We start from the raw sequence: 17554 nt of genomic DNA, 5'->3' as shown, positions 1-17554 counted from the left end.
GACAAGCGGGTTTCAGATGCTCTCTCCTGCCACACCTCTGCCACTCAGTCCTCCATCATGCACACCTGTCTACCTGCCTCACACTTTACACTTGCTCTAGCCTAGATGTGAGTGACCCCGACCCTCCTCCCAAAGGGTGCCCCTCCCAGACACATCTATGTTCTGGGCCCCCTCCTCCAAGCTGACCCCACCCCCACCCAGACCCAACACTGCTACCCAGGCCGTAGTGTCCTGAGGTGCCTGACCCTCCAGGGCCCTCCACATCTGGGGCCCACACCTTCCTCTTGACCTGGGGTGTTAACCCTTTTTTCTCTCCTCTCCTCACAGTATGCGTCATGTATACTCAAGGGATGGAGAACAAGCAGTGGCGGGAGGTAGGTACAGCCCCTCTCCCACCGTGGAAACATCAGCCTGTTCCTGATTGTCTGTCTGTCTGTCTGTTCATCTAACTCTGCAGTCATCCCACCTGATGGGTTTCCAACTTCAGCATCTAACCCCCCGTGAAGGATAGTAAGGCGTGCAGAGTCTTGTCCTTGCTGATGCAAGAAGAGACTGAAGGTGGAGAGAAAGTTCCTGTCCTCAGGGAGCCCCAGTCTGAGGGGGGAGACAGGGAGTCCAGGCCCAGCAAGATCACGGCCTGAGACATGGGTACAGCATCTAGCACCATGTCTCAGCCAGAGCAGCCTTCCCGTGGCTTTTAACTAATGTGAGTGAGTGTGGCTTTAGTTAGGTGATTCTCCTGCTCAGAAACCTTTGGTGACTCCCCTCTTCTTTGAATCAAGTCTCAGCTGCTTAGTCTGACTTCCAAGCTCTGCCATAACTCAGGATGGCCCGCTTTTCCAGCCTTGTCTCAATTCCATTGTCCCCACCCGAGGCCTTTGGCCCCTTGTGATAGGGTGTTTAAGGAGAGAGCAGACTTGAAGTGCTCGCTCTTAAGAATCACAGACACTTTTAGTGGGTGGCTGCTAGATACCTTCAGTCTATTCCCCACCCAAAAGCCAGAGGAATCCTATTAAAACCCAAGTCAAATTCCGTCCCTCCTCTGTTCAGAACCATCCGGTAGCTCCCATCTTGCAAAACTAAAGTCTCTGTGGTGGCCCAACAGGCCCTACAGGATCTGACTTCCTTTACCTGACTGACCCATTCCCTACTACTCACCCCCTCCATCGCTCCACTCCAGCCACACCTGCCTCTTCCTGCCTCAGGACCTTTGTACTTGCTGTTCCTTCTTCCTGGAATGCTCTTTCCCCAGATGTTCATGTGGCCCCTCCACAGTTCCCTCAGATCTTGACTCAGACATCACCCTATCAAGGCCTTCCCTTGGCTACCCCATCTAACATTTCAGCCTCTCCACCCTTTCCTGCTTAATTTTGCCTCCTTATCACTTTTCACCATAAGCCATAAACGATACTCTCTGGTTTACTTATTTATCTTGTTTGTCATGTGTCAGCTCCATGAGGGCAAGGATTTTCACCTGCCATTAACTCTTACATTTTGAGCACCTGGAATGATGCCCAGCACACAGTAGGTGTTAATAAATGGTTGTTGAAGGAATGACTGGATTAGGAAAAGGAGCCAGGTGACAGAGGCTGGCATGGATGTGGCAGCTCTTGTCTCATTCCCGTCTCTGCTTGCTTCTTCCCTTAGACCTTCTGTGCCAGCTGGTTTTCAGGTGCAGAGAATAAAAGGGGGAACTGGTCAAGGGGGGGTGGGGTCCTTGCAGCCCCTGGCTCCTGTCTGAACAAAGAAGGAGCAGACCTCCTTACTCTTGGAGAAGAGGCTCTGGCCAAGCAAGGATGAGGTCAAAGTCTGGGAAGTGAAGAATGTTTTCTTCCAGGGTTGAGGAGGTGGGGGTGAATTTACTGGACTCAGAGCTGAAAGGGGTTTCCCGTGATCTTCATAGCTGTGCTCACTCCTTCTGGTGATCAGAAGAGGCCCAAGGATGGGACGAGAGGGAATTTGACCTTGGCAGCCCTAGCCATGCCCTTCTGTACCCAGACCTGGGAGGGAGGCCCAGGGGCTCCAGATAGAGACTCAGCTTGGTGTCTCCACTGAGAGAGGGAAGTATCAATGACTAATGGAACAGAGGCAGCTCCAAAGAGCAGAAGGACACAGGTCCAGACCCCAGGGCCTGTGGAAAGGGAAGGAAGAGGAGTGGTGCATGAGATGACCAAAGCCAAGAGCCCACAGGGGCAGTGGTCCCAGGTGACTTGATGAGAATGAGAACGGCCAGTAAAGCTTCAGTAATTCAGACTTCAGAAACAAACCTCCCCTTCCTCGTTGGTGGACTGACTGGAGCATCACCTGCCCTGCTTCCTGATCTGCCCTCCCTCAGGCTTGGCAGAAGCAAGCGGCCAAAGGGAATGAATTTTATCCATAAAATGTATGGGAAATATTTCCGCAGGGGCTAGGCTAAAGTTGACTTTTTCTCCCTCTCCAATACTCTAAGCCAATTAAAGCATAAACCAGATTGCTGGGGAAATGTTCAGCTTAAAGGAACTAATTACTTTTGAGACCTTTTGGCCAAGCTTCATAGAGAACAGTAGTGTCCTAATGTCTCGGTGATTCATTCAGGAAAGTCTGGAAGGGCCTCTTCAGAAGGGTGCTGCTCCATGAACCCTTAATTACATCCTGTAATGAGACTTGTCTCATTTGGGTCAGGGACAACGTTGCATCTTTTTTTTTTTTTGGCTGCGCCTTGCGGCATGCAGGATCTGAGTTCCCCAACCGGAGATTGAACCCATGCCCACTGCAGTGGAAGTGCAGAGTCTTAACCACTGGACCGCCAGGGAAATCCCCATGTTGCATCTTGTTATCACACACACTGCAGAGTGGAGCAGAGGAACGGTGACAGGCCTTGGAATCAGATACACCTGTGCTTTCACTTCTGGCTCCAGCCCTTTCTGGAACAAGTTGCTTTTTTTTTTAATGAATTTATTTTTTTTCCATTAATTAATTAATTTATTTATTTTTGGCTGTGTTGGGTCTTCACTGCTGCGCACAGGCTTTCTCTAGTTGCGGTGAGCGGGGGCTGCTCTTTGTTGCGGTGCGTGGGCTTCTCATTGCGGTGGCTTCTCTTGTTGTGGAGCATGGGCTCTAGGCGCGTGGGCTTCAGTAGTTGTGGCACACGGGCTTAGTAGTTGTGGTGCATGGGCTTAGTTGCTCCACGTCATGTGGGATCTTCCCGGACCAGGGCTCGAACCCATGTCCCCTGCATTGGCAGGCGGATTCTTAACCACTGCGCCACCAGGGGAGTCCCTTTTTTTTTTTTTAATCACAGTGTTTATTTATTTATTTTTCTTTATTTCTTTATTTTTTGGCTGCATAGGGTCTTAGTTGTGGCACGCGGGATCTTCGTTGAGACATGCAGGATCTTTTGTTGCGGTGCATGGGTTCCTCGCTGTGGCGCGTGGGCTCCAGAGCAAGTGGGCTCTGTAGTTGCGGCACGTGGGCTGTCTCGTTGAGGTGCACGAGCTCAGTAGCTGTGGTACGTGGGCTTAGTTGCCCCAGGGCATGTGGGATCTTCCTTCCCAGACCAGGGCTCGAACCCATGTCCTCTGCATTGGAAGGCGGATTCTTTACCAGTGGACCATTGGGGAAGTCCCATGGAACAAGTTACTTTTAACCTCTGTGTTTCCACATATGTAATATGGGGATAACACCTACTTGTAGGCCTGTGGTGAGGGCAAAGCAAGATGATGGATATAACATACCTGCTGTGTAGTCATTGTCTGGTAAATATCATTATACAGCATCATCCAGAGTGTTCGAGCCTTACTGGTCCCTCCCCCATTTCAGTCAATATTTACAACAGTAAGCATTCTTGAGATGGGGCGGGGGGAAGAGGGAGATAGGTCGAAAGAAAAGTGTTTCACCAAAAGTGCAAGATGGAACTAGGGAGTTTGCAGCCTAGAAGGGGAGATTCCCATGTATGAATAATGCTAACAGAGGATGTGGTGAAAGGTATTGATGAGAATAGAATGGGAGTTCAGAGGAGAGAAAATTACAGCCAGAATGTCATTTGGATTTTTCAGTGGAATTTGAACCTCAACACCAGCTATCTGGCTAAGGGATGCATGATGTGGAACAGAGGAGAATGTGGGTTGGAAGGAACTTCAGGGTTCAGCTGGTTCACCCTCCTTATCCTATAGAGGAGCAGGATTGGCCTCATGTGTTGGAATCAGGGTGCTGGACCCCAGTGCAGTGGCAGCGTCCACTTTGAGGAGCTGAGTTGATCTGGGTTTCAGTGAAGCCGGGGGGCATACACAAGGGCCCAGCATCAAAGATGGTGGTGAGGGCTTCCCTGGTGGCGCAGTGGTTAAGAATCCACCTGCCAATCCAGGGGGCGTGGGTTCGAGCCCTGGTCTGGGAAGATTCCCACATGCTGTGGAGCAACTAAACCCGTGTGCCACAGCTACTGAGCTTGCGCTCTAGAGCCCGCAAGCCACAACTACTGAGCCCACGTGCCACAACTACTGAAGCCCATGTGCCTAGAACCTGTGCTCCGCAACGAGAGAAGCCACTGCAATGCAAAGCCTGCGCACTGCAGCTAAGAGTATCCCCCACTCGCCGCAACTAGAGAAAGCCCGCACACAGCAACGAAGACCCAATGCAGCCTAAATAAATCAATAAATAGATAGATAGATAAATAAATAGATAAGTAAATTTGTAAAAAAAAAAAAGATGGTGGTGAAAGCAAAGGCATGGAGATGGCTGGAGTAGCAGGCCAGTCCAGGTCCTGCAGAGTTGGGAGATATAATACAGGGCTAATTATAAAGGAGTGGGTGGGGTTTAGGGAAACCAACGTGGGCTGGTGAATCACAGGGCCTGGGGACAGTGGGACTACTCCACGCCTGAGGAGGTAAGGGGCAGGGGTGGTTCCTGGAACCCCAACGGAGCTTGTCTACAGGAGCAGGGGCCCTCAGTGGAGGGACATGGTCAGCCTGGGCAACCTCACTCTCTCCCTACCCTCTGCTCTCCTGCCTTCACTTCCCATTGGTGGAACCCCACTGGAAGACTTAGAGCCGGGGGCAGCTGTTGATCCAGTCCACACAGGTTGGCCTCCCGGGCACAGAGCAGGGTGGGGAAGGGCTGGAAGTAGATCCAGAGGGCCAACGGAGACCATCCAAAACAGAGGGTGAGCAGATGAGTGAGGCTGGTATTCAGGGTGTGAGGCTGGTAAGATACAGGGAGAGGCAGCTGAAGGGAGCTCATGACTCTCAGGCTGAGGACTGCTGGGTTCATAGGGTCAGAATGTCGGAGAGGAGACTGACCCCATTTACAAGAGACCATCAGCACCATGCCCAGCCTTCAGGGGTGACGGTGGTAGAGCTCTGTTGCATGGGCTACCCCTGGGACACAGACTTCAAGCTATTTCTGTAGAAGGAAAGATACCCTCAAACATATCAAGGCCCTACTTTGCCTGATTCTTTGTGTGACCTGCAGAGGAAAGTATCAGGAAGGGAGAGTTTAAAGAATAATCCAGATCCATCTCTATGGAACCGTCCCTGGGATGGAAGCCTGTTTTTCCCAGTAAACACGAACCCATTCCCATGGCTCTACCTGCTAGTTCATTGCAAAAAGTCTCTCTGTTAGTGGAATCTTGGCCAAGAGATACTCATTCCATGGCCAGAGGGAGTCAAGTGCAAGCACAGCAGTTTCCCCAGGCAGGGTCTCCCATGTTTGCATAAGACCACAGAAGGATGAAAGCTGCTCTCGCAGCCCCTGGCTGCCTGGTTTCAGCTGATTTTAACTGTTTGGGTCATTTTAATGCCTTCTGAGAAACCTCCGTCTTCCCATCACCTAAATCTGTCACTGCACTTTGTGAAATGGACTCAAGATGTAATTTTAGCCCAGGAAATCGACCACTATTTGCATCAAGGCTTACTAAGTCCTTCTGCATGTCCCAGGAAAGGCAGGATGGCCGGGTAGGAGGAGTCCCAGAAACTCTCTCACTAGGAAGAGGGAGCTGTGCTTGGTTCCGCATTTGAAAAGTGTAGGGGTGCAGCAAAAAAAAAAAATAATAATAATAATGAATTTCACATTGGGAATTCCCTGGCAGTCCAGTGGTTAGGACTCCATGATTTCACTGCCGAGGGTGAGGGTTCAATCCCCGGTCGGGGAAATAAGATCCCGCAAGCCCCACAGCCAAAAAAAAGAAAAGTGTAGGGGTGATCCCTGCCCCTCCCTTGCCAGGTGGCTGTCCAGGATGAGGGCCCTTCAGAAAGGAGGAGATGGGTATCATGGAATCTTAGGGTGTCCCGCTGATCAACCCACACCACCTGCAGAGCATGTGGCCCCAGCCGCCACGCCCACATGTCCCTGCCTGAGCACTCAGTCTATTTTTGAGCAACCTCGGCCTGCTAAACATCTTAACACCAGCTGGGAATGACAGTTCATCTCTGAATATTTGGGATGATCTTCCTCAGAGCATCTTGACATGAGCCTCCACATAACTTTGACTCAACTTACTGTGTGCTGGGAGATGAATGCTGGGGACACAAAGGGTGACCAGACACTGTCTACAGCCAGAGCTCACTTTCAATTCAGGGAGGTAACAAAAACAACAATAACTACAATAGTAATGCTAATAGCAAACACATATCTAACAGTGATGTACCAGGCACTGTTCTAAAAAACATTTACTGTAGTAACTCATTTAATCCTCACAGCAACCCTGTGAAGGAGGTAGCAGCAGCATTATTATTGTTATTATTATTATTGGCCCCATTTAACAAAACAGGAAACTGAAGCACAGAGTGGTTAATGTGAAAGTAGTTTCTAGAACATGACATCAGAACTATAATAGAGTTATACATAAAGGGCAAAATTCCACTCGTTCCTAATTCCACACTCCTTAGATGTGCAAGTAAGTTGATTTTCTCTTCCACATATTCTTTATTTTTTAAAAAATTTATTTCTTTAATTTATTTATTTTTGGCTGCGTTGGGTCTTCGTTGCTGTGCGTGGACTTTCTCTAATTGCAGCAAGCGGGGGCTACTCTTCGTTGCAGTGCACGGGCTTCTCATTGCAGCAGCTTCTCTTGTTGTGGAGCACAGGCTCTAGGTGCGTGGGCTTCAGTAGTTGTGGCATGTGGGCTCAGTAGTTGTGGCTCGCGGGCTCTAGAGCGCAGGCTCAGTAGTTGTGGCGCACGGGCTTAGTTGCTCTGCGGCATGTGGGATCTTCCCAGACCAGGGCTCGAACCCATGTCCCCTGCATTGGCAGGCAGATTCTTAACCACTGTGCCACCAGGGAAGTCCCCCACATATTCTTTCAATGTTTGAGGACAGCTCACATGGCCCTGTTAGTACGCTTTGGGGCAGACCTAGAATGTGACCATTTCTATCAAGAGTTCCTCTTTATATAACTGTCTCTTGTCCCTTTGCTAATCTGGGCACACTCCCTGGAACACACGTCCATTTGTCAATGTTCTTCCCAAAGTGTGTGTCCTGCACCATTCCCTTCTCCAGCTCAGAGCATCATGGGCTGGCTCCCTCCTCACAGGGGCTTGGACTAGACAATCATGCATTCTGTGTGTTTGTTTCCAAGGGTTATATATCTACCGACATTACCTACAATTCCACTGGCCTTTTTGGCAGGTGTCTTCAACTTACTTCGTATTGAGTTTGGGGGCTCCTGTATCCTCCTCAAACAAGCCGTTATCCAAACAGAATTCCTCCAGCTCAGATTTGGCAATTGAGTTTTTGAATCTAGATGTGAAATTTTACATTTATCTCTGTTACATGTCATTTGGCAGATTCAGTCTGTCGTTATGGTCTGTGAAGATAACGTTGAATTATGACTGTGCATTCAGCATCTTGGTTCTGCCTCCTGGTCCTGGGTCAGCTGCAGTCATTGTCCACGCGAGTGATAGGGGTTGAATGGGATGGAGTGCTGTGGTCCTCCACTAGAGACCTTTTCCCAGATTGATCTCAGTTATCTAGTTGACCTTTGGGGAGTGCTGTTCAGCCACCTAGGATCTACATAACTTTGTTATAACCCATCTCATATTTCTGCGTCTGGTACCTAAGGACATCATGAATAACAGTCAAATACCTTGTCAGATGACGCCCTGAACTTGATGCCCATCCTAGCTCTGAGATTTACCACGTGACCTGGGTGAGGTATTTATCTTCTCCAAGTCTCATCTTACTCATCTGTAAAATGGGGTTAGGGGAGCTCCTTGGAAGGACTAACTAAGATAATGCTTGTGAAATGCCTGGAAATATCAACTGCAGTGTGCCATTGCCCAGCTCGGGCCCCTGGGCACCCTTCACAGGGGGAACAGCCACACTTGGAGACCCTGGGCACTAAACCAACCCTGCCCGCACCAGGAACCCAGGAGCAACAGCCAACATTCTCAAATACTCAAGCTTCCTGGGAAACCCGAGTTCCCTCCTCAGCCTGGGGCTGTAGGACCTGATTCGCTCCAAGGAGTGAGGGCTTCCAGGGGAAGAGGGGCTTGAAGGGAAGCATCCCAACCCTGTGTGTGAGGAGTCCCTCATCAGGAGGGGCTCTTTCAGGAAAGGCCGGACACAGGGATGTCATCCCTGTGTCGTGCCCAGAGCACTGTAGCATGGCATACTGGCCACTAGGATGGTGGCTGCAGATGGTGCAGGAGACCCACTCCCAGACTCTGTGGCGCCTTTGTCCCCTGCTGGTGTTTATCCTGGGTATCTCCTCTCAGTCTGCCCACGAAACTCTGCCTCTCTGGTGGTGGCCTGTCTGCCTCCTGCCCCCTATCAGACCCCGACCATCCTCCCTGGCTCTGGCCCCAAAGGTCACCCACAGGCTCATCCCCAAAGTCTCCTTTTTAGCTCCTCCTGAACAGAAGAGGGCTTTTTCCTGTGGCTCTCCAAATGACAGCTCAGGAATTCACCCATTTCCCAAGGCTCTAAGGCAAAACATCAACTTCTTAGCCTGGTGGCAGAGCCTCTCCCATTCGGACTACCCTAAACATGGCCATACGACAGGAACTGCCATGGATTCAGCCCTTGCTCTGTGCTCTGCTGGCGCATCCCTAGTGCTGCAGCCAACTGTGAGGAGATGTGATTGGCCCAGGTCACATGTAGGAACTGAGATGGGGAAAGCTGAAGCGGCTTGTGCAAGGCCATGCAGTTCATCAGTGTGGGGCTGGTACTCAATCTGTTATGAAGCCACCTAACCCTGGTTGGCCGTCCACAGCTGCCAGGCCTTTGGGACAGAGAGTGGGTGCAGGCACATCTCTGCTTCCGCTCAACCTCGACGCCAGGGCCTACACAACCGTGAAAGCAGGTCTCAGGCTGATTTCTGCCGCAAGCACCTGTAAGTTAGATTGAACCGTATGAATCTGCAATTTGAAAATTTTGGCAATTTCATATGGTCTAACAGTTAAGGTTAGACTCTAACCTAATATTAGTAAGTGACCCCTAGTCACACACCTGTCCTTACAAGCTCAGAGAGGTCCCCTGGGCCTGCCTCTTGCCTGAAAAGCTTCTGAAAGTCGGCCGAGGGATGATGTTCCAGGGTTGGTAAGGATCAGGCCACAGCAGCCTCCATCTGTGGGAGAACCTAGGGGTATCAGAAGCCCAGGCCCACTCCCAAGGCGTGAGGTCACTGGTCTCTGCAGATTCTCACTCCCTGCTTGTGCAAGTGCTTAAGTGCTTGTACAGCACTCCTAACCATCCAGGTGTCTCTCTACCCTTTCCTGTTGGTTGTGAAAAATCATTGCTAACATCCCTCTGTTAATAGGGCTCTCCAGTACCCAGGAGATAATGTATTAGAGGTGAGGCCTCCTAATTAGGGTCTTTCAAATGTAACTCCCACTCATAAGATGGATGAAACTCATTAAAAAATAATTTAAAATAGTGTGTTACACACAGTAGAACAAAACCCAAGCTGTTTGACTCCAGACTTTTCCCTCCCTACCTCAGGGCCCGTTACCTGCTATCTTAGGGAAGAAGCTCTTCTTAGCTCTGTCCCTCTCCCTGCATCCAAACACTCATAGCCCCCAGTCTGGCGTACTGCCCACCGTCACTCTATTCCTCCAGAGGAAATTCTCCACCATGCCCTTTCCTTTATCCAGCTCTGATCTACCTTAAGCTGTCTCTGAGCTCCCCAGACACCTCTGTCCCAGCAGCCAAGATTGCTCCCTGATAACTCTGATTATTTAAGCTACTCAAAGAATCAACCAAGATGTATGGAAAATCTGTGTAACAACAGGCATCCTTTACTGAGTGCCTGCCATGTATCCAGCATCTCATACTCATCATCCCTAATCCTTACAACAACTTTGCAGGCAGGTACAGATTATGCCCAGACCACGGAGGAGGGGTGGGGTCCTGGGCAGTTTTAAGAGTCAGACAAACCTGGGTTTGTTTCAGGACCCTGTTACTTAGAGCTGTGTGGCCTAGACACTTATACCTTCTGAGCCTCAGATTCCTCACATGTAATATGGACAACTAACAATACTTACCTTCTGGATTGTCTAAGGATTTGAGATAACATAGGATAAGTTGGAGGAGCCAGGTAGGCACTTGGTAAAAGATAGCTCTTGTTAATAGATCACTGATGGTGCCGGGCAATGTAGCAGGCAGTTTATACACTTTATCTCAGGTAGCCCATTCTATAAATAGCAGTGTGGAGGCCAAGAGAAGGGAAGTAACTTAGGTAAGACACTGTGGTATCCTCCGGGGTGCAAAGCTGTAGCAGGGAGGTCCCTGCCCTCAGAGACCTTACAGGGAGCTGGGGAGAACAGACACATATATAGAAGGATTTTTTAAAAATTTATTTAATTTATTTTTATTTTTTGGCTGTGTTGGGTCTTTGTTGCTGCACGCAGGCTTTCTCTAGTTGCGGCGAGTGGTGGCTTCTCTTGTTGCGGACCATGGGCTCTACGCTCGCGGGCTTCAGTAGTTGCAGCACGTGGGCTCGGTAGTTGTGGCTCATAGGCTCTAGAACACAGGCTCAGTAGTTGTGGTGCATGGGATTAGTTGCTCCGCAGCATGTGGGATCTTCCTGGACCAGGGCTTGAACCTGTGTCCCCTGCATTGGCAGGCAGATTCTTAACCACTGTGCCACAAGGGAAGCCCTATAGAAGTATCTAAAAGCCTCATTTATTTATCTTGTTGAGGGTGTCGGAACAGATCCTCTCTGAGGCCCCAAGTTCCAGACCACAACTAGTCCAAGAGCCTCCCAAGTAGTTTAGACATGAATTCTCAGCACTTCACAGCAGGGAGAGATCAAGAGGGCTAGGGAGGCTTCCAGGGGGAGACAGCACCATACTTGGGACTTGAAGGATGGTGGGAGGAGGAAAGGGCATTTCAGGAATGGGACCCGACATGAGCAAAACCTGGGGGTGGGAATGGCCTGCGTGTCCATGAGCCAGCTGGCTGTGACTCAGTCCAACTGCAGCCCAGTGTGTGCTGGAGGGAGGTTAGAAATCAGCTCCAGAGGGGAGGGCGGCACCCCCCTGGGAGCCCTGTTGGGAGTATGTGGTCTTAGATTTTATCAGGGTTTCCAGAATCAGTAGTCAGGGAACTGGCATTTATTGAGCACTTACTATATGCCATTCACTGATCCAGGCATACAGTGGAGAACAAGACAGGCAGAGTCCATGCTCTGGAGAGGCTTAGTGTAGTCAGTAAAGAAATTGGATAACTTCAGGTACTGGTTGATCAGTGCTATGAAAAAGATAAGACAGTGTGATGAGATAGTTACCTGGGAGAAGGGAACTGTTTTAGTTAGAGGGGCGTCAGGGGAGGCCCTGCTGAGGGGCTGATGACGTGAGTTGAGCCCCAGTGGTGCCATGCATTAGTCTGGGGGTGGGGAGGTTCCAGGCAGAGGGAACAGCAAGTGCAGAGGCCCCAAGGTGGGAATAAGCTCTTTTTGTCAAAGGACCAGAAGAAAGACTGGTACGGTTTGAGTGGTGTGAATAATAAAGACAGTGGACTGTATGGTCACAGAGGTTGCACAGGCAGATCCTGCAGGGCTTTGTAGGCCATGTAGGAGTTCAGACACTGCTCTAAGTGTGATGAGAAGCTATTTGAGGGTTTTGAGCAGGGGAGTGATGTAGCCAGGTTTATGTTTCAGAAAGATAACTCTGTCCCCTGTGTGCAGAGCAGATTGTAGGTGAAAGGGCAGCCGCAGGAAGACAATTTGCAGTGTTTGTGGAGCTCCTGGGATGAGATGGGGTGGGCAAGGGCAGTGGGGATCCGCTTGATCCAATGGCCAAGAGTTTAAATGTGAAATGAAATGACCTTCCGCCCACTAGGCTGTGAGCCCAGTTGGGATCCCTGATGACCAGCACAGGACCTGGCCCCCGTCATAAAATGTAGACCTTTATCAAAAGATTTAAAGTAATGAATGGACTGTTATTGTTGCTAAAGCCCAAAGCAGGAGGCAAGCCTCGCTAGGAGGTGGATTCCCAGGCCAGCATGGTGTTGGCTTTCCAGACTCTCCCCTTTTTGCAGAGAGGAGTCTGCCTCTGCAAAGAAAGGTCCCTCTTGAGCCTTGGGTCCCTTGGGCAGCCTTTAGTGGATTTTGCTCTTGTCACACAGCTGAATTTCCAGGGCCTTGACTCCCTGTCATCAGGAGCAGGCAGTCTAGGACCAAGGCCTTACTTCAGGGACCAGGTGAGTCCACAGGTACCTTTTCCCATTTTTTTTTTTTTTTCGCGGTACGCGGGCCTCTCACTGCTGTGGCCTCTCCCATTGTGGAGCACAGCCTCCGGACGCGCAGGCTCAGCGGCCATGGCTCACGGACCCAGCCGCTCCGCGGCATGTGGGATCTTCCTGGACCGGGGCATGATCCCGCGTCCCCTGCATCGGCAGGCGGACTCTCAACCACCACGCCACCAGGGAAGCCCAACCTTTTCCCAGTTTTCAGGTTAGGGCTTTAGAACCTGCTTACAATGTCCCTTCAAATCCTGACTTTTCCACTTCCCATAACCTCTCTCAGTCCTAGTTTTTTTCATCAGCACAATGGGACCCTGGGACCCTGATGCCTGCTCATTGGGCTGTGATGGGACGTAATGACAGAATCACCTCAGTGCCTTGTTGTGCTCAATACTTTAAATATTAGTATTATGCAATACAGTCAGACAAAGCTATGAGGCGGCTCTGTCCCCGGTCCTGCTGATCCGCTATAGGAGGATGACTGACATTCCTACTACCCATGCAGTCTCCACATCAGCAGCACCGTGTGATCTGCCTTGACCCTCACCACATCCCAGATGAGGAAGCAGTTGGATGGAGGGGGTCCTTGCTTCGCCCAGCGACTGCTAACAAGTGGCAGAGCTGGGGTGTGATGTGGTCTTGAGTCTGAGTCCGGGCTCCTTTCATCTGCCCAGGCCACTGACTTTCAAAATGGGCTTTTCTGTCTCCAGGGTTTGATGTGGTGCCTCAGGGGCCAACTGTGAATTTGTGTGTGGCTCCTGCCACCCCTCCCCCCATTCAGCCAGAGGTGTTCGTTAGTTCTGTGTGATACATTAGACAGGAGCCTAAGATTCCCTTTAAAGAAAGGAGCCTGCCTTTCTAGTAAACCCCGAGGATCTAGGCCAGGTCCCTTGGTAGCTGATATATCTATTTATTCTTTGGCGTTAGTGTCCAGGCACACTTCATAGCTGCAGCTGAACTGTTGAGAACGCAGGCTCTGAAGTCAAGGTAACTGGGTCCAAATCCAGGCCACCACCTTCCCAGCTGGGGCGCTTAGGCAAATGCTTAGGCTCCAAGGCCTGCTGTGAGGATTAAAGGCGTTAATTCATGTAGAGGGCCTGGCACACGGAGAATGCTCCATGTCGGCGCTTCCTGTAAGGAGCCCTCAAGTGAGAAACCACCGATGCGTATGAGGAAGGCACCGCGGATGCTATCCTGTCAGACGTCTTGCTGCCATTTGATAGGAATCATAGGCACTTTGGGGTGTGCTGGGGGACAGGTGCTATTGTGGCAGGCTTTCTCAGGCTCCCCCGTTCCCCCAAAAGTGCTGCAGCCAGACCCAAGGCTCGGCCGCTCAGGCAGGACCAGAAGGACAAGCCAGTGGAGAGTGTTTTGCCAGCAGGTTGGCAGCCAGGCTAACTGGTAAAAGGGCCACTCCCCCAGGAGCTGGGACAATTGAACAGATTATCTGGAACAATGGCTAATTAGGAACTAAGCTTTTTGGCAGGAAGTCTTTTATTATAAAGCTTGATAAAATTTCACAGGCCACTACTGGTGTGTGGGGCCAGAACAGGAACCTTCTCTGCCCAGGCCTGAGCACTGGGAAGGCCGTTGGAGCCTCAGGTCCCCCATCTCCACCTCTGCCCTTCCTCACCTAGAGGCCTTGACAAAACAGGAAATGGTCTGGGAGGCCACCAGGCCACAGAAGTCATGGTTCACTCTGTGTGCCTTTAGGTAAGCCCCATGCTTTCTCTGGGCCTCGTTTTCCTTACTCTCCAAGGAAGAGATGGCTACAGGATCCTGGACCCCTCCCGTGAGAGAACCTGAGAGAAATTTCCAGACCCAAGACGGTGGTGGACCTGGCATGGGACTTCTGTGCCCATCCCCACAACCCATGTCCTCCTGCCTGATGCCCAGACCTCTGGCTCTTCTCCCCAGCCCTGGACACCCACCCAGTCCCCTATTCCCAGAGCCAAGCAGATTCCCTCGTCCTATTTGTATTTGAGTCAGATAGATTTCTGGCCTCTAATTTTAATCCCGGTGAACATGGTTCATGAGGGTCCAGGGGCTGGGGTCTGTGGCAAGATGTTAGAATATGGCATTAAGGAGCCATCAATAATATATGAAAATTATAGGGGAGCTCCGGCTGGGGAAGGGTGGGCAGCTTGGAGGTAGATAGCAGCCTGTCAGCTCTGGCCTCCTTCTGTCCTGGCCAGCACAGTCACTGGGGGCTTCGCAGCTGTGGGGGAAGGTCTCTGAGGCTTCATCCAGCTGTAATTTGTAAAAAGGCAAGAGCTGCTTAAATCAGGGGCCGTTAAGATTGTTCAGGCTTGCAGAGCCACCCACTCACTACTGAGGCAGAGGATCGCGGTGAACACCGCGATCCTGTCACTCCTGGGAGCCCTGGCCCTCCCCCCGGGCCTCCTGGAGCTCTGTTTCTTCATCTGTAAAATGGAGATGATAATAAAATCATCTCCATGGGGGTCAGTGGGGGGTTAAATGAGATCATGAATGTGTGGAAGTGTAGTAAAGATGAGAAGTCACGATACAAAGCGAAAGGAGGAGGAGGATTTGATGGAAGGGAGAAACCTGGGAGAGGGGGGCATAGACAGGCTTCTGGGACAAGAGGGCACTGCTCAGAGCCAGAGCCCCGCCTGGCCTGGGCTCTTGTCACCGCCCGTTTCCTAATCAGCTATGTGACCTCTGTCAGAGCACCCCATCCCCACTTCCCTGCCTCTCTTTTCTCATTGGTTGAGAGGAGTTGGTTCCTTCTGGCCCTAAAATCTTCAGTTCTGAGTCAACTTGTTAGTCAATGAATGTTCACAGAAATTATAGGAAGGACCAGGACTGTGGGGTGTGTGTGTGTGTGTGTGTGTGTGTGTGTGCGTGTGTAGGGGTTAGAGGTGGGGTGGGGGTTGAGCAGAGGAATAGTCAGGGGCGCTCACCTGTGCCACCTGACCTGTAGAACCACCCAGTTCCACAGGAAGAATTAACCAGGTGGAAGGGACAGTCAGCACTGAAGAAGTTCAGAGGTTGGGCTGGGGTAAAGACTGATGGGACATAGTCCCAGCCTCATTCACAGTGTTAACCTCTTATTGTTGAGTGACTCGATCAACTCCTAATTGATTAGGAGCCAGAATGCCTGAGGTTGAATCCTGTTCCTTCCACCCATTAGCTGTGTGACCTTGGGCAAGTCACTCAGTCTCTCTGAGCCTTATCTTAGTTTACTTTTCTGTAAAATGAAGATGATAATAGTACTGCCTCATAAGGTTATTATGAATATTAAATGAGTTAATATATGGAAAACACTTAGCACCTGGCCCCTGGTAGGGCTTGGTGACAGTTGTTATCAGTATTGAAGACCAATTGTGCAGCAGATGCTCTGTGCAGCCTTTCATGCACATTTCCCTCGAGCCTTCCCCTGGAGAAGGAAGGATGTTCTGTTTTAGCGATGGGGAAATGCACCTTCCGAGGGGTTACCCAGGTGGTCTCACATAGATAATAAGTAACAGAACCCTGGCCAGTGGGGCTCCTGGGCCACTGGCCTGGCTACCCCTCTGCACCTCCCTGGCTCCAGCCCCCAGTGCCCACCCCACCAGCCATGGGCATCTGTGGGGAGTTGACCGACATGTTGGGAGACATCCCTGAGCTGCTTGCTGTCACTGCTCCCAGCAAGTGGGTTGTGAGGAAGAAGAAGAGGACCAGATTTTGGAAATCTGGAAGCAACAGAGAAGAGCCTCTTCCCAGGCTGCCTTTGTTCTGCATCTCCAGTGTCTGAGCTGGGGATGAGTGGGCCAAGGGCACCACTCCCCCCATTCTCACTAGCAGCCTCCTTGCCCAAGGGCTCCTCCTGCCTTCCCTTTCCTGCAGTGGCCAGAGTGAATTTTCTTCTCTAGGCCTGGGTGGCTAAGCAAAATTTACACATTCTACTGCCTTTTTTCTAACTGAGGCCTGGGGCATTGCTAGGTGTTGAGGGGAGCCCACAGGGAGGGCAGAGCCTTGATCTTAATGGAGCAGTTAGTTTGTAAGAGCAAAGGGCCAGCCCTGAATTTTCCCCTCAGCCTTACCCTATATGTGGAAGTTATTTGGAGAGAAACCACACAGAACTGGGACCTCCAGGGGACTTAAGCACAGAGGACCCCTTTAGATGGAGGATAGAAACCTTCTCAGGCATGGAAGGTAGGTAGGAAATGTTAGCGGTTAGGGCCAGGAGCATCTCATAGACAGGGCTGAGTTCAGAGACTTGGGAGATATATACTTCCTGGGTGGCTGGGCCAGGGTTTGGGATTTATAAAGAACCAGAGTGTGGAATCACAAATTTACAGAGCATGTTTTATGTCCCAGGCTCTCTTCTAAGTATATCACATACACTAAATCATTTAAGCCTCCAACAACTCTATAAAGTGTGGATAAATGGTCATTTCCATTTTATGGAAGAGGAAATTAAGGCAGAGAGGTGAAGGTGTTGCAGGAAGGGAGACCCCTTCCAGGGCCCAAGGGTGGGCTCTTGGCTAACACTGGGAAATTAATTGTCTGAGGAGACACACACGCTGACAAAGCAAAAGACTTTATTGGGATGGGGCGCCTGGGTGGAGAGCAGCAGGCTAAGGGATCCCAGGAGAACGGCTCTGCCACGTGGCTTACAGTCTCAGGTTTTATGGTAATGGGGTTAGTTTCCGGGTTGTCTCTGGCCAGTCATCTTGCTTGGTCCAGATTTGGTCTGACTCAGGGTCCTTCCTGGTGGTGCGTGCATCTCTCAGCCAAGATGGATTCCAGCGAAAGGATTCTGGGAGGTTAGTAGGACATATTATGGGCTGGCGTCTCCTCCTTCCTTTTGGTCCCTCCCACATTCTCCCAGTTAGTTTTCAGCAGCAGCGCCATGTTCCTTATCAGGACCTCCTGTTGCAAGAAACTTACGCAAG

The 17554-nt window shown here is 50.7% G+C and overlaps 1 protein-coding gene across 2 annotated transcripts in view; it reads left to right on the top strand.

The window, feature by feature from the left end:
- Positions 1-17554, top strand: part of CPNE5 (copine 5) — a gene marked incomplete at its 5' end in the record, with an annotated part of 92115 nt that overhangs the window by 15638 nt on the left and 58923 nt on the right. The window contains one exon of one of the 2 annotated variants that reach the window (XM_081246687.1): positions 328-374. In XM_081246687.1, the coding sequence (XP_081102813.1) occupies positions 328-374 (47 nt within the window). Of the gene's footprint in view, positions 1-327; positions 432-17554 lie in introns of both variants that reach the window. The other variant, XM_081246686.1, reaches the window with a different exon arrangement.

This window comes from Mesoplodon bidens, assembly GCF_964165515.1.
Source record: "Mesoplodon bidens genome assembly, chromosome: 10".
Classification (NCBI taxonomy): Eukaryota; Metazoa; Chordata; class Mammalia; order Artiodactyla; family Ziphiidae; genus Mesoplodon; species Mesoplodon bidens.
Note: the sequence above shows the minus strand (reverse complement) of the source record. Positions and strands in the feature narration are given on the sequence as shown.